At 37.8% G+C, this 23,825-nt stretch overlaps 1 protein-coding gene across 1 annotated transcript in view; it reads left to right on the top strand.

Moving 5' to 3' along the window:
* The first annotated feature begins 1,292 nt into the window (after positions 1-1,292).
* Positions 1,293-23,825, top strand: part of PPP4R2 (protein phosphatase 4 regulatory subunit 2) — a 51,011-nt gene continuing 28,478 nt past the window's right edge. Inside the window, exons 1-2 of the mRNA XM_036111876.2 lie at positions 1,293-1,446; positions 2,456-2,537. Of these exons, the coding sequence (XP_035967769.2) occupies positions 1,413-1,446; positions 2,456-2,537 (116 nt within the window). The 5' untranslated portion in view covers positions 1,293-1,412. The remainder of the gene's footprint in view (positions 1,447-2,455; positions 2,538-23,825) is intronic.

Raw genomic sequence — 23,825 nt, 5'->3', positions numbered from 1 at the left:
TTTTGGGTTTGGGGGAGCTTTTGCCTACATCTGCCACCCAGGGTCAGGGGCAGGGTCAGAGCCACTTATCTTTAAGAGGGTCGGCAGTTGGGAGCACTGTGTCCAAATTCACATCTTCTAACACAAGTCAAAAATAGCCTTCTTTCCTCCCGCCCTTCTTCCTTCTTCTCCTTCCTCCCTTTCATGGCTTTGTGCTAGCCTTTCAGAAGACAAGGTGGAACAGTTCAGTATCTTTTCCCTGAAAAGCTCAGAGACAAGAGAAGATAATAAAAATGAACACACTGGCCGGGAGCCAGATGTTCTGGGTTCTGGTGTCGTTTTGCCAGACTAGCTTTCTACACCTCAGCTTTCCCATTTGTGAAACGTCAGGGTTGGAGAGGACTTCTGAGGTCCCGCCCTAACTCCCTGGGTGCTTATGTAAGGCAATCCAAATCATGATGACAATAAATAAATAAAATCTTTAAGAAAAAAAAGAAACAAAAACCAACAGCAGCCACGTTAACCCGGGGCTTACAAGTTTTAGGCACCGTGCTAAATGCTTCATAGTCACCATTTCACTCAAGCCTCAGGGGTGTTTTACAAACCCTCATTTTGTAGGTGAAGAAACTGAGGTTCTGTCAGTTTAAATAACCAGTCCAGGGTCACACAGGAATAGTCGAATTGGGCTTTGAATCCAGATGGTTGCAATCCCTAAATTTTTAATCTCTTTTTTGTATGTATCGCTTCTCTTCAAGGTAGGTCAATGATGAATTCAGGCAGGGAGGCATTTTTGGTAGGATTATTAATAACACTTTTTTTTATGCGTACTCTGATGGCTGTGTGTACACACTTAATTCTCCCAGCAACCGTACAGGGTGGTCAACACTAGTGCCCTCATTGCACGGACCGGGAAAGTAAGGCTCAGAGAGGCTCAGGAAATTGCTCAACATCACACAGCTAGCAAACGGCACGGACTCAAATCGACGGAGTGGGTCTGCAGCCCCGGGCCGCGACCATTCCTCCTGGAGTACAGCGCAGGCAAGCCAGGGTCCACCACCACTGGGAAGGCGGAGCGGCGGGTGCCTGCCGGGTCTCGGGCCCTGCCCAGGGGGCACGCCTCCGCCGCGCACGCGCTCTCGGGCTCCGGGTCGGGGCGCGCGGCGGGCGCGAGGACGGCGGCGGGGAGCGTGCGCGCGGTGACGTGCCGGGCGCCATGTTGGAGGGCTGGTGGTAGCGGCTCGGGGAGGTGCTCGCTCTCTCGGTCTCGCTCTCTCGCTCGCTTTCCCCCGGCTCCCTTCGGTGCCCCCCCCGGTCGCCTGCGTGCCGGAGTGTGTGCGAGGGAGGGGGAGGGCGTCGGGGGGGTGGGGGGAGGCGTTCCGGTCCCCGGGAGACCCGCGGAGGGAGGCGGAGGCTGCGAGGGACTCCGGGAAGCCATGGACGTCGAGAGGCTGCAGGAGGCGCTGAAAGGTGGGAGTAGCTGCCCCCTCTCCCTTCCTCCTCACCCTCCGTGGTTCCCTCTCCTCTCTTTCTGGGCAGGGGGCTCCGAGGGGCCGGGCCGGGCTGGAGCGGGGGGGGGGGGGGCGCTTCCCCGGCTCCCATCCCCCTCCCACCTCCCCAGGGGCGGGGAGCCCTGTGGGCAGCTCCCTCCCGCCCCGCTCTGGGCTTTGTGTCGGCCGCCGGCGTCTGGGCTGGGGGAGGGGAGCCGGGGAAGCTCTGGTAGTGGCCCCAGTCTCTCGCCCACCCCTCCGGGGAGAGGTCGTGGGCCCGCAGCCCCCTTACGGGTAGGCTCCGTTTTCCGTCAGGCCCCCGCACGCCAGGCGTCGGGGTGAGAGAAAAAGTAGGTTTGGGGTGGCGGGGGCGGGGGGGAAGAGGACGGCTGAGCAACTTTAAAGTGTCTCAGGAAGTCTTTTGCAGAGCTTCTGAAGTCATTCCTCCACGCGCCCTAATTCTCAGGTGGTCGCCTTCCACGCAACAGGCTTGAGAACGGTGGTTCTCAAACTTAGAATAGCGTGTGATTTCAGCGTTTTCACAATTATGCATTGACATCCAAAATCATTTGGAAACGGCTGCATGAGGTAGCTGCAGTTTCTTAAGACGCACATTTATGAACTTTACCTAGATAAACAATTTATGGGGGTTGGGGCCTGGGATTTGTATTTTAACTGGTGTCCCCGATAAATCTGGTGTTGGTGTTCCCCCGGACCACACTTTGAGAAACACTGCATGGATGCTTTGTGGAGAAGTTGAGTGCCCCCTTTAGGAGGATTCTTGTTACAACGTGAAGAAACCAATGTTGGAAGAAGAACTTCGAGTCGGAGGTGGATATTTGGTTGAGAGGCAGATTTTTTTTTTTTTTTTTTAAACTGCTTCTTAATATTTGAGGAAGGACTGGGAGAAAAGTTTGTTTTTACAGTGCACTGGAAATGGTTGATGGACTTTGAAAATACTGATAATTTTTCTTTCTTCCCTTATTTAGATTTTGAGAAGAGGGGAAAAAAGGAAGTTTGTCCTGTCCTGGATCAGTTTCTTTGTCATGTAGCCAAGACTGGAGAGACCATGTGAGTTGAAAACATGTATTCGTTCTTAGGGTCCATTCAGAATTGCTTAGGAGAGGGAAAAAAGTGTATTTCAGAAGAATTCAATAATCTTTGTACAGCTGTACAAGCTCCGCTTATTTAAAGCATTTACTAAGCCCGGATGTTTTATTTTCCTTATGCATACTCTGTAATGAGTTTTAAAATTTTGTTAAAATTTTCTTTATATTTATGCTTTTGTAGATTTAGAATTTACTAGTCTGAAGAGCTAGAGAAAAGAATGCCTATCCTGTCATGACCCTTTTTGGCTCTAACAAACAGGCTTATTTCCAGAACTTTGTGGCTTTGATTCTGTCTCAGTTTTTTTTTGTTGGTGGTGTTTTCTCATATTGTCCTGTATCCAACCTTTTGTTGTCATATTTATATATGTGGGTGTTTGAAGTGTCACTTCTCTTTATTCTTTTGAGGACTTAGGGTGATTATCTGACAAATTCCAGATGCTACAGTTTTGACTGTCCTGTAAACTTTCTAGGATAGCTAACTTGTTACATATGCTCAGCATTTTATTAGGCTTGTTCCCAAATGTTTTGAATCTGAAACTTATACTATGAAGTTAGGACTGTTTTCATAAGTACCATTCCAGTTCATTGTGTGTGTAGGTTGTGTTGCAGGAGTGTTTTTGCCATCACTAAGTTAATTTGTAGAAAGCAGTGCAGATTTGGTGACTTCCTTGTACTCTTTTTTTTGTAGGGGGTGGGGAGTAGGAAGGAGAAAGGTTTCTTTGGGCGCAGTGTTACTAAATGAGCTTTCTTTTGGCTCCCCTAGGTCTTGTCTATTTTTAAAATTCTTTTTGAGGCCTGCTATGAGTGTAAGCTTCAGTAAGTGATGTATATTTTCTTGGGCTTTATTAGCAGATGTTCATTTCTCACCAGATTCGCTTGTGGTTGTAATATATGTAGCCTTCTAATAACTAGCCTAATTTTAGAAAGGAAAAAAGACCCTCTGATTTCGTAGTCATGTAGATAAGCTGAGTCTCCATAGTGCTTTATTAAAATTACCAGTCAGCTTAAGAATGTGTCTGTGAAGTGGTCAATCTTACATTTTTATTCCACTTAAAAAGTGGAACCCTTTAGAAAAAAAAATTATATTTGCCTCTGAATTATTGTCTCTCTTAGAACATCTTGATTTTAAAAATTGATGCAACATAACTGGTACTTATGTAGATAAGCTTAAAAATGACTAGTTGCCAGCTTTCAGAAATAAATTAATCCCTAACTCAGAAATTCTTAGGTTGCCTCTATTTCTTTCAAATTGTTAGTTGGTCCAGACTTATCCCCCTACAATATCAAAAGGAGAAGCTTTTATTTTCAGAGTTTTGATACACAAGATTATATCAAACTATTTGGAGATAAATACTTAAAACCTCTTCTTATCAGGTCTGTACAAACTGTCTTCTCTTTTGATAAACTACATTGGCTGTAAATAGTTGAAAACTTCTGAAAGAAAACTTAATATCCTGTCAGACTGGATCACCATGTGGCTAGGGAATTTTAACCTGATTTTTGTGGACGATTATTTTGTGTTGATAGAGGACTTAAACAAGGTCCACCTCTTTACTCACCCCCCCATTTTTGTTTTGTTTTGTTTTGTTTTTAACATTTACTAATAATATTTTGTATTAAAATGGTGGTGTTAGATACAGAGTTTGGAAAGTATTTTTAAATTTATCATTAAAGCAGCTGGTGTTTACACATTTAGCTTTAATCTTTTTGTTTTTAATCAACATGAGCATGCCTTTTGATTCTGAAATTTGCAAGTTTCTGTCATCCATTTTATGGTTAAACTGAGCTTTGTCTAACTTCTAAGATTTAACAAGAAAATGTAAAGAACAGATCAGATCTCTTTGGTGTTTTAGGATGGATAGGTTGCTAGAGATAAGAATTCCATAGTTTTTATTTTCATTGATACATTATAGCAAGAAATCATTAACAGAAGAGATATGTGGACTTTGTTTATGGATAAAAATCAGTGACAGCCTAAGCTATTTGTTTTTCATTAAAAAAGCCCAATTTGACACTTGTGTTTTTAGCTTTAGAGAGATTTTAAAATTATAGTGTAGGTTTTTACTGAGCAGGAGGTTGTAGGAAAATTTAAAGAGTACTAGAGCAGTTTTCCTTTTTGGTCTTTTAAAAAATTACCTTTACACATCTAATGTAGGAAGTTGGGAAAAATGCCAAAACATGGCATACTAAACTGTAATGAAGACAGAGATTATCTATCTAAAACATTCCCCAAATTTGTTGGTTTTGGCTACTTCAAAAAATTAATTTTATGTTGAAAAGGTTACTTTGTCCTGAAAATGGGACATTTCCTTAAAGGACACTTTACCGAAGGTCACAGTTTGTAACTGAATGCCAAGTATATATTATGTGCTGAATAAACAGAAGGGTATGTGGTGGGTTTCAGTTGTGGATTTAAACATTTGATAAGTTTTAGTTGCAATTACTCTTTTTGATGGTCATATTGTCTGGTGTTTGGCCTGTGGGAGCCTCTTTCATTTGATTCCAGAGTCCTTTTGACTTGACTCTTGGTAGTCTTTAATAGCATCCATAGTCTCTGGTATTAGTATATGGTCTAAGCTCATTCCTGCCCAGACCTAGAATCAGACGTTTCTCAAGCCATGTCTTTTAGTGGGAAGTGGTGTTTAAAGACTACAACCTGGAGACTAGAGATGCTTATTATAACTGAGTTGGTCATGGTTTCTAGCCTCTTCAGTGGACAGAACTAATAAAATACTAAGTGATTCATACTGATGCTTCCAATTCAAAATCAGGACTACAGTGTTTTACCTCTTCCACCCCAACAATTCTGGTTCTCAAGGACACGGGAAAAGTCTAATAATAATAATACCAACATCACCAGTGTAATTACTAAGAACATCAAAATTGTTCATACACTCTCCCAATTTGTAACCCCCATTTCAGAAAAGTAGTTGTGTCTACATCATCTGAGCATATAGCTATTATATAAGTTTCTTTTAACCATCATTTATTCTTTTATAGTAGCTCTGTATCAAATGCTCACCACCAGTCCTTAGGTCAATATCTCTAGTCAGTTTGGTTGTCTGAAGTTCATTTTCTAGTAGAAGCTCTGAGCTTCGGCAGAGCTCATGGGGACATTTCCTGAGTTTTAATTATTATTATATATATATATATATTTATATATTTTTAACAGTGTCCTTTATTCTTGGAGGTCATTTTGGAAATAAAATCTTTGGTTCTCAATTTTTGTCCTTGAGTAGCTTAAATATGTTAATTCCATTGTTTCCCCCCAACTCAGAGTTCCTGTCAAAAATCAGAAGATAATCTAATTTTCTTTATTTAAAAGCTGTGTACTCTTTTTGCCTAGATTCCCAAGGAATTTTTTTCAGTTAAGTGCAGTAATTTTTCTGGACTTTGTTTTAGTGTTGGGCATTTTGGGTCAGTATACTCAGGTACGTGGTGTGCTCTTTTAACACGTATTTTCAAATTTTTCATATCTTTTTTTTTAATTCCAGGAAATAAAATTATTTGCTTTGGTTTTCTTTTTCAGGGACTCCTTGTATTGCTATGTCAGTCATCTTTGCATGTCTTCAGTATTTGTTATTTTGTCCTGAATTCTTTTTCCTTATTCCTGTTTTGTTAAAAAACATCTTTGTTGAGGTACAGTAAACTTCATTTATTGAAAATATATAGTTTGCTAAATTTTGACATCTGTACTCAAACTTTGAGCACACTCAAGATTGTGAACATATCCATTCGGTATTCCCAGAAGTTTCCTCATGCACTTTTGTAATTTTCCTTCCCTGGGTGTGCTCCTCTCCCCTCAGGCAACTAAAGATCTACTTTTCATCACTTTAATTTGCTTGTTCTAGAATTTTATATAAATGGAATCATAGAGTTTGTATTCTTTGGCTTCTTTTATTCAACATAATTGAGGTCCACGTTTGGATATCAGCAGTTCATTCCTTTTTATTTCTGAGTAGTAGTCATTATATGGATATCCTACAGGTTTTTTATACATTCACTTGTTGATGGACACTTCAATTATTTTCATTTTTTTCTGTTATCAAAAAGTGGCTATGAACATTTGTGTACAAATCTTTGTATGGACATATGCATTCTTTTTTCTTGGATAAAAACCTAGGAGTGGAATGGCTGGATCATATGGTAGGTGTATGTTTAACTTGAGAAATTGCCAAACTGTTTTCTAGAGTCATTGCACCAGTTTGCATTCCCACCAGTATTAATGGGAGTTGAGTTAAGGTTCTCCACGTCCTTTTCAACATTTAGTATGGTCCTTTTTTGCTGTAGTCATTCTCTTAGGCACATATTGCAAAGTGGTTTTAATTTGTATTTCCCTAATGACTAATCATGTTGAGTATGTTTTCATGTGTTTATTTGCTATTCCTGTATCTTTGGTAAACTGGTTCTTCAAGTCTTTGTCCATTTAAAAATTGAGTTGTTTTCTTACTGTTTTTTTTTTTTTTTTAGATTATTATTATTATTATTATTTTAATTTGACAGAGACACAGCGAGAGAGGGAACACAAACAGGAGGAGTGGGAGAGGGAGAAGCAGGCTTCCCGCCGAGCAGGGAGCCCGATGTGGGGCTCGATCCCAGGACCCTGAGATCATGACCTGAGCTGAAGGCATACGCTTAACCGACTGAGCCACCCAGGCGCCCCTTCTTAATGGTTTTTGAGAGTTCTTTGTATGTTACAGATGCAAGACCTTTATCTGACATAGGATTTACAAGTACTTGCTACAACTTCATGCCTTTTCTTTTTATTCTCTTGATAGTGTCTTCAAGGTGAAATTTAAAATTCTGTTTTGATTTTTAAAATTTTTTTCCTTTAAAGAACTCTTACTGTGATATCTGTTATGTTCTTTCATTCTCATGTACTAGTTTAGTCTGTTTCCTGAAGTAATTTTTTAAATTTCTAATCATTTGCCAAATTCTATTCTGAAACTCATTTTCTGACATGTATCATTTTTCTCAATGTCTTTAGCTCATTTTGAAGTCGTATCATACAGTTTTGATCTGTTTTTGGACAAGTCTTTCTAGGTTCCTTTCATTGTCTGTAGGGATGTTTGTTCTCCTTATTCTCTTTTTTTCTTATATTTACTTTGTACTGGGTTTGACCTTCGTATTTTTCTCTTGTACATTTTTACATGAAATTAGTTTTCCTGACCTTTGAGGAGGAAATATAGTTCAGAGTAGCTTTCCTAACTTCACAGAGCTTTCTCATTGTTTTGTAAAGTGTTTAAGAACATGGAGTTTGCTTTCTGAAATTTCCAGGTTCTCTTTTCCACTCCTACTCTTATTTGGACCCTGTCTTTCCTTCATCTTTATTGTCCTCTTCTCCACATGCTGGGTCATCTCTGGATGGGAGCCCTGGTGGGTCACCTTCAGGATCACATTGGAGCAAGACTGCTGCTCTCTTTCAGCTTTCACTGTGGGTCCCTTTTGTTCACTCACTAGTGGAGTGGGCAAAACCCATTCAGTTCCAGCTGCTGGTCTCAGATTGACCTGTCATGATTTCTGGTGAATGCTGGTTGACAGTTTTGTGGTTCTCCTATTCCTAGGCCCTTCAGGTGCACCAGGACTTCTCTCTACTTTCTCTAGTTCAGAACCTGATAAGGTACAGGTCATGTGACTGTCATTTTTTCTGAACCTTTTATTCTTTGGGGTTTGTGAGGTTCGCTACCTTCTCAGCTAGTTTTTGTGTTGTTTTGTTTTTTCAGGTAGTTTTATTGTAAATGTTTTTTGTTCATTAGTTTTTGGTTTTGCTGTCTAGTTATGTCTGATAAGGGGTTTTGGAGAGATAAAAACTACAGTACCACTGTCAACCTCTCATAATTACACTTATGAAAACTTACTAGTTTCCTCACCTATAAAATAGAAATAATAGTATCTCATAGCATAAGTACTTAATACATGGAAAACTTAGCACATTGATTGGTAAACAGAGTAAATGCTCAATAAATAGTAGTTACTGTGTTGACTGTGCTTATATTGAGTCTGCTTTGTCCCCACCCCCCTACCCGCCCCCTGCAGTTTCAAGTTCTTTGTGTTGAGCAATTTTGACATAACAGCAAGAAAATAAAATTTAGGTTACTTAAAAGTAGTTATCAACAGCTGAGACCTCATTATTGTAAATAAAATCTCCTTAAGTGAATGAGGATGTTAAATCCTTCAGTGGGTTTCTTGAGGGAATTTTGTTTTGTCAACATAGTATTTACTGAACATTGTTTCTAAAATGTCAGTCTCCCAGGACACCTGGGCGGTGCAGTCGCAGTCTGTTGAGCAGCCAACTCCTGGTTTCTGCTCAGGTCATGATCTGAGTTGGGGCTCTGCTTGGGATTCTCTCCCTCTACCCCTCCTGCTCATGTGTGCGCACTGTCACTCTCCCCAAAATAAACCTTAAAAAAAAAAAAATGTCAGTCTCCTATACTGTCTTCATAATATTTGCCACATCCTTGTAACATCTATATAATTATTTAATACTCTTCTCTAGTTTGGCTTTTTTTAGATTTTTTTCAATATAGGAAAATATTATAGAAGTTAAGCCTTTGTTTTACTCCTTCACAGAAATATAATCACTATGTTAATTTTTTTCCCTTTGTGAGAAAGAAGATTTGAAACCACTGGTTTGTTGCATTAGACTTTAAAACCTATAAATACTAAAATATATACTTAATATGAATTTTCCATGTGTCACCTAAAATCCTGTCATGTACCACCATCACAGTGGTACACAGAGAAAGCACAGTAGATTTTCATTAAATATTAGTTAAGTGGATGCCCTTTTTCAAATATTCCAATAACTGCAGTGATTAAGGTATGAACATGAAGAAAATCGTAGTCATTTTCATTTGTTTTGTCACATCATGCTATAAACCTGACGTGTCATGTATACTGCAGAAAATCTGTTGACGCATGCCAACTTTGTTTTCTGAGTAGAGTTAATTTCAAATTTTAAATCTCTTTGATGTGCAGGTGAGCTCATATTTTCCATGTTCAGTCCAGATTTTTACTAGTAGTTGGCTAGTCCCATAATTTCATGAGAGTTAGCATGTGGTAATATTCTTGGAAGGAGCATGGCTTGAATTCTGAATTTAGCTTGGCGACTTCTCTGTGTGAATTTGGGCACATTATTTGTCAGCTCGTTTCCTCACTTGAAAAATGGGGTTTCTACCGTATAGTTGCCTCAGCTCTTGTGAGGATGTAGCTGTAAATATTAAAATTTGGAGGAAAAATTAGAATTGTCTGTATATTGGGCCTAAAGAGTGAATTTGGTTTAAGAAACAAGTCTGAGGTATACTTTATCTTTTGGAAAGAGCTCTGGTTTGAGTCAAGAGAACGTAAGACCTGGGTTTGAATTCCTACTTCTACCACTTACTCTGTGACCAAGGTTGAGTTCTCTGTGCTTTAATTTCCTCATTTATACAGCTGAAGTGCTTAATACAGTGACTGGGACACACTGACAACCCCGTCTCATCCCCCCCCCCCCGCCCCAATGGAAGCTGCTATAACTATTTTATTTCCCATTATTTAAATCACTTAAATTACTCTGGGCCACAGTTTGCTCAGATACTAAATGAGGGGCTTGTAATAAATGATCTCCAAGGTTCCTCCCAGCTTGAAAAACTTATAGGAGTCTGTGTTGTGGCAGTAGTTACCTGGGGGTGGTATTGCAGCAATAGGGATTAAGAGTGGAGAATGGGGCACAGTGATAGTGGTTGATGTTAAAATGTCTGCAGATGGTGAAAGATGTTAACTGTTGGGAGTATGTTGCAGAGGTGAATGGTTTGGAGACCAAAAAAGAAAGAAAAAATGGAGAATCAGTTGTGTATACTTGGATGAGAAAGACCAGTCACTGTTACCACTTAATTCATCAGAGCCACAGTTCCACAGAATGCCATTCTTAGTGTCACCTGTATACACACCTGTGGTTTTTTATCCACATCCAGAGATCCTCTTTGTGCCTGCTGATCAGTTCATAATGCTTATGGACTATTACTGGAAGTCTGTCAGAAACTTCATGTTGCTTCAAAACATCTTATTACTAAGAAGTTAAGAATTTTATGATCCAGAATTTACTGTGCTTTCCCTCTGTTTTGTAGACTGTTGGTCTTTTACTTTAATGATATGGGAGTTTGTGAGGGAAAGTGTGTGTGTCTGTCTGTGTCTGCATCCTTCTGCCTGTATCTGTATTTCTGTACCAAAATCAAGTTTCAGTATCAATAGCAAACAAAACAAAACACAAAACCCTTAAATGTATTCAGTGACTAAAACAGTATAGCCAGTTGAAGAGGAGAATGTTGGCTGTTATTTCGTTTAATACATATGTCTGTGAAAGCATTTTACTTTAAAAATACCCAGTGAGTCTGAGAAATATATTTTAGATCTTCATTTCTGCTAGGCCTTTAGATGTGTTTAGTTGCTCGTCTTTGCTTTCTCTGGTTTCACCCACAGCAGTCCTGTTTGTATTATCAGGCTGCCTGGGTTTGGCACTGCTTGTGTGGAATCTACCTTGTGTAATAGGCACTTCTGTAACCCAAGCTCAAAGTCCATGCCTACCAAATACATGGAATATTATTGAGAGATTACACCATTGACTGTAAAGTGAAAAATAGTTAAGCGTCAAATTAGTAATGATGTAAAATAATAGTACTAGTGCTCCCAGTGCTTTTTCAAAATGTGCCATATATGTGATAGTGTAAGTAGGGCTTTTTTGTTACCAACTACCAGTGTGACTTTGGGTTGGGGAGAAAAGCTTTATTGAGAGGCTCTATGGTACAGTGAAGATGCTCTTGGAGGTGAATTTGTCAGGGTATCTCTCTTGTCTCTGTTTATAATCTGCTTGACCCTAGCTTAGAAGACAGTCTTGGTGAAAATTCTAATTTCTTTTTTTTTTTTTAAAGATTTTAATTATTTGTCAGAGACACAGCGAGAGAGGGAACACAAGCAGGGGAGTGGGAGAGGGAGAAGCAGGCTTCCTGCTGAGCAGGGAGCCTGATGTGGAGCTCAATCCCAGGACCCCGGGATCACGACCTGAGCCGAAGGCAGATGCTTAATGACTGAGCCACCCAGGCGCCCCGAAAATTCTAGTTTCATATAATCTATGTGAATGACCATGATGGAACAGTTTAGTTACCTAAGCCTTCTTTTCTTCAGCTCCCCAGCTGAAAATGTGAACAACACTTCACAGAGTTTTTTGAAATAGCAGGTATTCAGTAAATCTTAGATTCCTTATTTTGTTTGTACACTGATATGAAAATAAAAATTAGTAGTACTAAAAATAACATTTATTTAATACCAGTTTTGATACTTAAAAGGTTTGCAGCTTACTGAAGTTCTAAGAATGAAAACATTGACCAGTTACAGTGATCTCTCTTCAGGCCCAAGACTTTCCTAAATCTCATCAAGCTTCTTTATACTTGTGACTGAGCTAGTTATTCATTTTGTTTTCCAAAACTTTGCTTTAGCTATTTTATATTCCTTTTTGCTATAACTAGATCTGACTTAGACTTTTTCAGACATACAGTACATTGTACTTTCTTTTCCTGTCTCCCTGTGATTTGTTTAGGCTCCTTGCGTGTTCTGCGTATCTCTTTAGTATTTTTGACCCTTCTAAAATTTTATTCTCCTAATGTTACTTCTTGTTGAATGTGGTGCTTCTCAATAGTCCTTTGTAGAGTCTTAGACTGATTTTTAAAATTGTGAACCTGAAATTGGGATTTATCTTTAAGGGACTAGAATTTTCACATAGGACTTGTGTTTTGGGTTAAAGTGTTTTTTCTTCCAAAAGGCAAACTTAGTACACATTTATTTTGTGCCAGACACTGTCAAATGTTTCATATGTGTATCTTAATTTGATCTTTACAACTACTTTCTGAAGTAGGTATCTCTGCTTTTTAAAAGCGCATGCTGAGATTTACAGAACTTAAAAAGTCTTAAGATAGTGCATCTGGTGAGTGACAGAATTGGATTTTAAACTCAGGCATTCTGACTTTACATCCTCTCATAACCTGTACTTTTATACCCGTTGTCCCTTGTTGTCTTCTCACATCTTTCCTCTTTACTGAAGCACTCTGAGAATTCTTTTAAAACCTTTACAATTTGAAATTACGCTTTTGACCAGGAATGTGTTACTAGTTATTTCTAAGATTTTCTTGCTGTTTATCTAATCCTGACCTTATGTACCTGTCCAGCTTTCCTTTCCTTGTGGCGTACCATGATACGACCTAAGCACTGACACGTCACATAGTTTCCTGGGGATTGTGGCAAGTATGGGGAGGTTGAGTGTGGTAATTTGTGATTTAAGAAAAAATGTGTCAGGAGATACTTTACTGGAAGAGTCAGTAAGGTAAATTGCTTGATATACCCTTAACATTTGTGATTTAGACTATTTTCCAGGAACCTCAAAGGCTGAAAATTTTAGTAATTATAATTTTGCAGAGGTGTAAATTTGAAGCATATAGGTGATAAGACTGATGTATATTTTAGTTGGAAGTATGAGCCTAGCTTTCTATTTAATATATGCGTTTTGGATTTGTTATTCTTAATCAACCAAAAATCTTACCCTCTCAGTATTGGGAGGTAGCTGGTAATGTTTCCATTTACAGGTGATGAAACTGGAGAAAAATATGCTATAGAAGGATTTGAAATTTGAGAGGTATAAGCTATTATGAGTACACTTGTAATTTTTGCACTATTGTATATCTCTAAGAGAGGGTGAGATAGCTTGTTAGCTGACGAAATATTTCTATTCAGAATTGTTTGTACTAAAGTGAATATGATATTTTTCCAGATTATTTTATTCTGGTCTTATTTTAGGGATATCGTCCATGGTGACTGCAGGGTGATTTATGAGGTTATGGCTATTTTGTCTTAAAGTAGTTCTTTATCTGGAGACAGGTCCACCTTTTCTAGGGACTTTGCACAGCAGAGTATTTCTGCAGTGAGTAATCTTGAATGTGGGTAGAATGTGGCCTAGTTTTTCCTCAGTAAGTACTGTTAGTAAATTCAGGGTTTTCCTGTTCATAAGCTCTTATAAGACAAGTAGTCTTTCTCTCCTTCCTGTATAGATATTGATAGCTCTCTAGTCTTGCCCTGTTTATTTTAGAAGGTTCATGGGGATACTTGTCACTTAACCCAGTTTTCTTGTAAATATTGTCTGGCATTTGATTTTGCTATCTTAGTTGCTGTAGGATATGACAAATCAGTGCCCTAGTCAGGATGTGGTCACTTTAAAAATTATTTTCTGACAAAATATTTGGTGAGTGAACAGGTGGTAAATTTTAAATACTTGTCTTAAAACTTTCAGTCTTAAATACTTGAAGTATCTTGAATATAGAGACTACCATACATATATTTTTTGTTTACATCCCTATTTTGGTTAAGGAGAAATTTGGTGAGAATAACTGCATATTGAGTTTAATGGGTCACATGAGTTAAATATTGTGCCCATTCTGTGAAAAAACTCATGTACAAAGATTATGGAAATCAGTACTGCTTAGATAAGCTTGTCTCATTAAAAATTTTTTTATTACATTAGTACTAACAAAAAAAACTATGCTTTTAACCTGTTTCTTATGTATTAACAGAATTTTTCTATGTATATATAAATGTATATGTGTTAATTCTTTTTAAAAAACAAATAGTATCAAGATTCTGCAGGTTGCCTTGTTACCTGCTGTATTTGGATATCTTATCAAAACACAAAAATTTGCCTCATTGTTTTTATGGGTTGCATAGTATTCCATTGTTAGGGGTTTATTGTAACTTACTTAACCTGTCCTTTGATGGTTCTTTAGGTTGTTTACAGTTAAAAAAAACAATTCAAAAAGTGCTTAAGTGAGCATATTTACATTGACACAGATGGAAGAATGGGATCTGTAGGTTGACGTTTATGTGCATTATTATTTTGTCAGGTATTGCCAGCTGGCCTTCTAAAAAGTTTTTCAACATATGCTTATACCAGCACTGTGTGAAAGTTATTTCTCTACCACTGTCAGCACCGAGCATTATTAGGCTTTTAAATCTGAAAATCTGATAGATGAAAAATGGTATCTCACTTTAATTTGCTTTCTTTTATTTTGTGCCTGCATCTTTCCATTTGTTTATTACCAATTATACTTTCTGTCTTCCTCATTTATGAAGTTATGATTTGTTTTTTAGGGTTTTTGCTAGATTTTTATTGATAAAAATAATAAAGTAGCCTAATGAAGTTACTTCTAAGTAACTATACTTCTATATGTTAGGAATAATTTGAGTTTAAGACAGTCTCAAGCAGCAAGTTTTGTTTAAGAAAGATGGTCATGACTTATATAGCAAAGAATAGTCTTTGTAATGATTGGATTGAATTGTTATTTCTGGCATATATCTGTCTTTTTACTCACATTCCATAGACAAGTAGTCATATTTATCAGTAAAAGGGACTTCAGATACAAAGTGTGAGCTGTGTCTTTAATTTTTATGACTGTATTTGAAATTTTGTCCTTGTAAGTTTTTTCTTCGCAGTCTGTTTCTGGCCTGTTTCTTTGTAAATAGGCCAAAACAAAGCAGTTATTTTGGGGGAAAAAACTACATTTTGCTCTTTGGTTGGCTGAATACTGAGAGCACTCTGAGATTGCAGAAATGTCCTAGAGTCCTGATACTCAGTCAGGAAGAATAAAAATACCACCCACAAAAATGGACTTACCTTAAGATTGTTCCTATTGTTTTAAATTTAGTTTTGAATAAATACACTCTTTTATTTAAATGTAAGTAAAATATTTAATCTTACCTATGGTGTTTATGTACACTTGTAGGACTTTGCAATAATTAATAGTAAAACTAATTGAAGATGTTTGAAATTTTGAGATGTGGGCTTTTTCTGCAAGTTTGCATTTAATTCTGTAATACTTCTTTTCACTTTCCTTTTCAAAAATTTACAGCAGTGGTTCTCAACCAGGGATGACAATGACTAGAGACATTTTTGGTGGTTACTAGTGGGGGAATGCCACTGAGAATGGGTAGTGACCAGGGATGCTGTGCATTGCACAGGATAACTCCCAACAACAAAGTATTATCAGACCCAAAATGTCAGTGGTGCCAAGATTGAAAGATTCTGCTTCATAGGAAAAAGGATGCATCAAGCTTTAAAATGTGTCTCATAGGGGCGCCTGGGTGGCTCAGTCGTTACATGTCTGCCTCTGGCTCAGGTCATGATCCCGGGGTCCTGGGATCGAGCCCTGCATCGGGGCTCCCTGCTTGGCGGGAAGCCTGCTTCTCCCTCTCCCCCCCCCCCCCCCCCCCCGCTTGTGTTCCTGCTCTTGCTACCTATCAAATAAATAAATAAAATCTTAAATAAAATAATGTGTCTCATAGTTTGTTCTTTTACTTGTGAAATAAAAACAGTGATGGGTGTGATCAAGATCTTTAACCAGGTCTTCTAGTTTTACCTTTTGGAATTCTGTTGGAGCAACTTGGTAAAGTTTAATTTTGAGAAATAAATACTACTTGTCAAAGATTCATAGTCTAATTATAAGTGTTATTCTTGATTTTCAGTAAAGGTGAAAGTCTCAGATGTTTGCCTCTTTATCTAATCAAATATTGCCTAGAAAATTCTGTTTTCTCCTTTACTCTCACGCTCAGAACACTTACGACACTACATGTGTGGGCTTTCAGGTAGTACTGTGACACCAGCTGAATTTCCTACAATTCAGTTCACTTCTGACACTGCCTGGGGTTAATATCAGATCTCATAAATTAAGGACTTAGAAGACTGCCTATCTCCCTGTTCAGATGCCAGTCACACGTCCGGGTTGTTACCTGTAGTTTGGATCAGCAGGCTAAAAAATCAGAGGTTTCCATGACTTGCTCCTTGGGTTCCATTAATTTGTTAGAGTGGCTCACAGCACTCAGGAAAACTGTTTACTTAACTAGATTACTGGTTTATTACACTGGATATTGAAGGATACAAAATGAATAGCCAGGTGAAGAGATAACATAGGGCGAAGCCTGGCAGGATCCTGAGCATAGACGCTCTTGTCCATGTGGAGTTTGGGGTGCACCACCCTCCCAGCATGTGGATGCATTCTTGTTCATGATTCTGGAAGCTCTCTGAATCCCATAGTTTATAGATTTTTATGGAGGCTTCATCATGTTGGCATGATTGATTATTCACTCCACTTCTAGCCTCTCTCCCTCAGTGCTGAAAGTTCCAAACTACTAATCCTCACTTGGTCTTTGTGGTTACCAGTCCCCACCCAAGAGCCCATCAAGAGTCGCCTCATTAGAACAAAAGCTGTTTCTATCACTCTGGAAATTCCAAAGGTTTTAAGAGCTCTTTGTCAGGAACGGGCCAAAGACTAAATAGGAGAACAAAAGTTTGTCCTAGCACCCCTTTTTTCAAGGCTTTTCATAAAGTAGGAGCTGAATTAAATATGTAAATGGAGAAAAAGCAAAATCTTGTCTTCATCTGTTAAAGAAGCATTCTTTCTAACTTTAGGAAGTAATAGAAATTACTGTATCCAAATCTTGAGATGTGTATGTGAGAGAGCGGGAGGGAGGAAGTTACTATGTTAGGAACCAGGGACAGATATATATAAAATTATTATTCACAAATATATCCATTAGCTAGTTTCATGGGGACGAGTGTTAATATACATAGGGGAGAGAGAAGCTTTAATTCTTCATTTCAGTAAAAGAGTACTGGCTTTGTGTGTTAATATTAGCTACTCTGCATATACTTAACCTGTAATTTCCCATGACTTCTGCTCATTGGTATCTTGGCAACTCTGTATTTCTGGGGCAAAATCACAGGCCATAACTTGGCTGATACATCAGTGGGACATTAGTGGTGGCAGTATTGACCACCACTTCCACCTCCAAAGGAGCTACCTGCCCTAGCCTCTGGAGAAGTCCCCTGCATACTAACCCTTGAAAGGGAAGGGTTAGGTACATTGAGTCTGGAAAGGGCGAGAGAAAGAAAATTAGTTATTTCTATCATCTTTCAGATTTAACTGCACATTAAAGTAAGGACTTTCTTCATTATTCATGCATTTCATAAACTGACAGGATCATGGCAGAAGTTGGAAGTACAAAGTGGAGAGGTCTACCAAATTTGCATATTTTAATGCAATTACTAATAACACTTCATTAAATATGGCACAAGTGGTAAACTGGGTAGAACACCAGGTGAACAGGTGTAGACCAGGACTGTTCTAATTAGGATGTATGGTCACTCTTCTTTGTTCCCATTGAAGTCTCCCTTGTTAACGTTACTAGTTAATATCATTCCTTCTTATACTTTTATTCTTCCGGTGAGGCAAATATTGTCTTACTCATTAAAATTCTTTCTTGATTTGGGTTCTTCTTACCTTTCCAATCTTGTCTTTTGCCACCATTTGTAATTTACCCAAATTATTTGCATTTCACTGAATATGCAGTGCTCTATTTTGCTAGTATTAAATTCTAATAGCATCTTTCTGTTGGTTGCCTCTGATGTTCTTCCTTCCTCATGGCATAACCTCCACTTGTTTTTTAAGATTGTTCAGATAGCTCTATTCACATACATAGTAATCTGCTGAAAAGCTGTCTCAGATCCCCTTTTCTTAATAGAAACCGCCATATTTCCGACATGCATTGGTCACGTTTTTTATTGCAGCTGTTTGCTTACTAATCTGTTTCTGCTTGTGGTTTTCCAAGTGTTGAGGGGGCTGAAATTGCCTTGCTGAGAACGTGACATAAAGTAGGAGCTGGATTAAATATGTAAATGGAGAAAAAGCAAAATCTTGTCTTCATCTGTTAAGTATTCTTTCTGACTTAGGAAATAATAGAAATTACTGTATCCAAATCTTGAGATGTGTATGTGAGAGAGGGAGGGAGGAAGGGAGGGCGAGAGAGAGGAGCTTGATTTCTCTTCCCTTTCAGTTTACCTGTGTCTAGATTCTATTTAGGCAAAGGTAACTTTGCCTTCCCAGATTTTCAAGCAATATAGTAACTTTACCTTCATAAATTTTCCATTTATCGTTTTCTGCTCTATGTTATGGGTATTTTAATACAACTGTGATTTCTCTACCAAGCTAGGCTCTTTAGAGGTCATAATTTGTATTTTGATCTTTATATCCTTCTGTAGTATATGTCACTGTTTCTTCAATAGTTGACCTGCTGTATTAGCTTAATAGAAAATACCGTAGATTGGATGGCTTCAACAACAGAAATTTTTTTCTCACAGTTACCGAGGCTGGATGTCTGAAATCAGGGTGCCAGCGTGTTTGGGCTTTGGTGAGGACTCTCTTAACTGGTTTGCAGGCCACCTTCTTGCTCTGTCCTCACATGGCAAGGGGAAAGGAGAGAAGGAAGGGGGCTGGGTATGAGAGAGGTGAAACAGAAACAGCAAGCAACCTCTTTCTCTGGTGTCTCATAATAAGGACATTAATTCCATCATTAGGGCCCCACCCCCATGATCTTATCTATACCTAGTTGCCTCCCAAGACCTCATCTCCAAATACTATAATTTTATGTGTTAGGGCTTCAACATAAAATTTTTGGAAGAACACATTCAGTCCATCATCACATTTGCAACTGATTTGTGCAATTAGTACATCTTTCTTTTTATATCTACTGATTAGATTCAGGTATGGATTCAGGTATGCAGATATATACTTGAAATGTTTGAATTTCATTGAGTTTTGTGAAGTAAATATTTTAGGTGTACCCTGTTTAAAGGAAAACGGGAAGGAAAAGGGGCTGGGATTTATTGAAAGTTTACTACATGATAATTCATATTATATGGTATTCTATATAAGAGATGCTGGTGTGAGATTTTGTGAATGTCGAAGTTCCTTTTGTTATCTTCTCCCATTTAGTTTTTGTGTAATTTTTGATCGTGCGTTGTTTATGTTCCTTCATTCCTTCACATCTCTTGAGATGTTATTTAAGTCAGCAGATACTTATTGAGCATATATTCTGTGCCAAGTACTGTGCTAGTTGCTAGGAATACAGTGGTGAGCAAACAACCATAGTTGCTTATAGTATTATTTTAACATTACAGTATTATATTTCATATGATATTTTGCTTACTGCTTTTATAAGCATTCACCTGTATCAAATATGTTACCTTCATTTTTAAAATTAGGGTGGGGGAAAACTTCAAGTGTAGTTCCTTTAGAGAGTAATTTTTTTTCAGTTGACCCTTAAATTAGCATATGCCATGAGCCTAAGACTAATCGGGTATAGAAGGGGTAAACCAATAATAATGATTTTTGTCATAGATTTCTGATTTCACATTTTGGGTAGGGAGAGGAAAGCTTTAATTTCAAGAGATAATAGCCTCATAATGTATGAAGTCCTATAGAGCTTGGTTAGATTAGATGGGAATAAAATTGAAACTGCTTTAAATTCCTCCTTTTCAAATTTTTTCTGCTATGTATATATATAAATTCCAGATATTTTTCAAAATTTTGACATAATCACAAATTTTATTAAAATTAAGGTTTGGAGCGCCTGGATGGTTGTCAGTTGAGTGTCTCACTCTTGATTTCAGCTCAGGTCATGATCCCAGGGGTCCTGATGTGGAGCCCTGCATCTGGAGCTGCACTTCAGGCTCAGCACTCAGCACAGTCTGTTAAGGATTCTCTTCCTCTCCCTCTGCCCCGCCCCCTGTTTGCATGCTCACTCCCTCTCTTGCTCTTGCTCTCTCCCTCTCTCTCTGAAGTAACTAAATAAAATCTTAAAAAAAAAAAAAAAGTTTAACCCCAGAGTTTCTTTGTTACCCAAAAAAGACATTTTTAAATTAAAATTAAGATAAATTTTCTTCATTGGCATGTGTTTTTCCTATGTTTTAATAGCTCTGAAGTTGAATGTCTTTCAAATATCAGTAATGGTCTAGAATTTTTATTTTAAAGATTTTATTTATTTATTTGACAGAGAGAGAGCGCACAAGCAGGGGGAGTGGCAGGCAGAGGCAGAGGGAGAAGCAGGCTCCCCGCAGAGCAGGGGGAGCCTAATGTGGAACTGGATCCCAGGACTCCGGGATCATGATCTGAGCCGAAGGCAGTTGATTAACCAGCTGAGCCACCCAGGCACCCTAGAATTCTTAAAATATTGGAGAGTCTTACAGTTGATCCTGATTTAGATTTGATGAATATTGTGCTGTTAGCTCTTTGAAGTTTTAGGAAAAGCACATATTTAAGTATTGGATGGCTAGTAGTTTGGAAGTATCATTCACATTTCTTGAAAGAAAGGCTTCTGAGTATTCAGTGTAAGATTGACTTAATTATTGGCATGTTTCAAGTCAGAAGTTTTAAGAAACATAAGTATATTGCTTTTATATTTAGTTGGTAGTCTTCAAAAGTTGTTCAGATCATTATAAGGATTTGTGGATAAAATTATATCCTTATTTGTGATTCTTAGAGATTTTTCTTTTTTAAAAATTTATAGTTGAACAGTACAAAACTTTAAGTTATAGAATCATGTTAATGGGATGAAGTTTTCTAAATGTGCTAATTTTTAAAATTACTGAATTTCTTACTGATGTTAAGAAATGTGGCTGGGTATTTAAAATGTATTTTTTATTATAATACCTATAGGTATTAGGATAGGATACCTATGTAAAACAATTTGAACAATGCAGTTTTTATAAAAGAAAGAAGTGACAGTTTCTCCTTTTGTATGCCCCAGAATTTGCTGAAATTTTATATTCATTCAGTATAATACAAAATGAAAGTGAGAATTGAGTTAGTAGCTTTAAAAAAAAAAGCCACCAGGAAAAACTAAAACATACTTGAGCAAACCTTTGTGTTCTAAGGAATTAAATTCATATTTTTCAGGAATAGTTGGAAAAGAAATGCCAGTAGCCTTTTAAAAATACTATTTGGATCAGCTTTGCTTTCTGGTATTGTTTGAATATTTTTATTTCTCTATTAGAAAATTTCACCATCAGTAACTTAATTTTTCTTAATTTATAATTTCTCTGACTTTTAAGCAATTACCTTTTTAAGTACTTTCTATTTTTTAGGCTCCCATTAAAAAAGAACTTCGTAGATATGATTGGCTGAAGTGTACAACCTTCTTCAGACTTATAAATTCATAAATATATACATTTATAAATTTAGATCTAATTTCTGATCTAGGAAAATCAAGGTTTTTGAAGACCTTGGATATTTATATTGGAAAAAGATAAAATTCAAACTATAATCAAGGGATAAGGTGCTAATAAGAAAATAGTAAATAGTGATCTGTCGTAAAGAGATTGTCAGTGTATATAACAACATATAGGGTCTTTGACATTCTGGAGAATTACATGCAGAGAACAAAACTAAAACCCACAATCTCTGAATACTGTGGGTAGTCTGCTAGACTGAATGTTCAGATGGCTCATTTGGGAATTTTCACTTAGACTTGAATTAATTTATTAGTGTCACAGCATTTTAAACATTAAAATACAAGCAGTGAACTTTTATGTTGTAATTTGAAAATCCAGAAGAGGCTTTTTTCTCAGCTCAGATTTCTGCTTAAAGATAGAGCATTAAATATGTAGTCCTCAAAGAATATATGACTTTTTGAAAGCATCAAATTAAAGCTTTTTTGCTTGCAAGCAGAACAGACTGATTTTGGTTCTCTTAAGCCCAAAAGAAGGTGAGAGAAGAGACAGATTTATTGGAAGGATATTGAGGTAGAACTTAGAATCACAGGTTGGGTTAAACTACCAAGCCAAGGATATGAGAATGGGGTACCTCAGGGGCTGGACGGGTAGTTGCTGGATGTTTCCTTTAGGTTCCTGCCAAAGGGGTGATTTAGTCCAGTAACTTCCAGTCTGTGTTCTCTCCATATTTCACATTTCTGGGGTGAAGTGTCCAATTGGCTGACCCTAGGATTAATCCACTTTTTGCAGGGGGAAGGGGGCAAGTAATGGACAGGGAAAGTATTGATACCTGGAGGACCATCTTTGTGTATTATATCCCTTTCTGAGAAAGTGGGAACCGTGAGCTGGGGAGCCAACCGCATTGGTATATGCTCTAACCAGCATATGTGCGTGCATATACAGTATCCCCAATTCATACAGGTAAAGTATTAAAATTGTTACCTTAAAACTGTTATGAGGTTATAACTATGACTTGCAAGAAAGAACCCCTGTTCTTTCATTGTGAGAAATTCATTGTTCTTAACCTCTCTGAATTGTTGAAATGCTTACAATTTGAAGCATAGCTTTTGCTTAAGTTCCTATCAAAGTGTTTCCATAACAAAAGACAGTTCCCTCCCGAAAGAAAAATTCTGTTGCATGATGCTTAGCTTCATGGAACCTCACAAGGGGGGAAAAAGTCTAGAACTTAGTGATTATGGTCTGGGCAGAATATAATAGTTGCTTTAAGGGAGTGATAAAGTGCTTCAGGAGCATTAGAGTAAGAAGTTGATTTCTGAGGATTAGGGAAAGCTTCCTGAGACAGGAGGCAGTTTAGCTCAATCCAGCTAGAGGGAACAATGAGCAGTCAGGAAAAACTATCTGGATAAATCAGAGTGTCTTGCTGATACATAGAATTTTGCATTTAGAAAGATTTTACAAGTTTTGAAGGTTTGTTTGTTTGTTTTTAGTAGAGAGATAAAGCAGAGCTTTGCCTTGGGGAACTGGTGTCTAATTTAGGTGAGCTAGGGAAATCACTTAGGAGGCTGTTATGGGAGTTTAGGATAGAGGAAATGAGAACTTGAAATAGGGCAATATTAGTGGAAATGGACATGAAGATTCTCAAACACTGGGGTTACCATTCTGTAGACATTATCAGTCATTCTCATCTTGCCCAAATTTCTTCATAGGCTTTTCTAAATTGTTTCCTAAACTGCAGTTTACTTTTTCTGTTTCGTCTCTAATCTGTGCTATCAGCAGTAGTCCTGCTACCATGTAAATATCCTTTTATTCCCATGATTAAAATTTTTATGCACCCTCCTCCTTGCTTAAGTTAAAATTTAAAATCTTTATCATGATGTTTTAAGATGTGTATGATTGTGTCTCTGCTTCACTTGCTATTCCCCAGTTTGCTCCCCTTGTTTTTTTCTGCTTTTCTAAACTACTCAGAGTTCTATGGTGGATCATGCTCTTATGTCAGTGACTTTGCGCATACTCTACCCCTCTGCCTGGAACAGGGACCCCTCTTTTCTTTGTGCTCATCTTTTTAAGATACATACAAAAGTCTGCATGTAGGCAAATCTTAGCCCAGTAAGTACTTTATGATTTCTTCCATCATTGTATGTATAGATTTTGTTATGCTATCTTTTTTGTTTA

The sequence above is a fragment of the Halichoerus grypus genome, chromosome 1 (assembly GCF_964656455.1).
Source record: "Halichoerus grypus chromosome 1, mHalGry1.hap1.1, whole genome shotgun sequence".
Classification (NCBI taxonomy): domain Eukaryota; kingdom Metazoa; phylum Chordata; class Mammalia; order Carnivora; family Phocidae; genus Halichoerus; species Halichoerus grypus.
The sequence above is the reverse complement of the archived record's forward strand: the minus strand, read 5'-3'. Positions and strand labels throughout refer to the sequence as shown.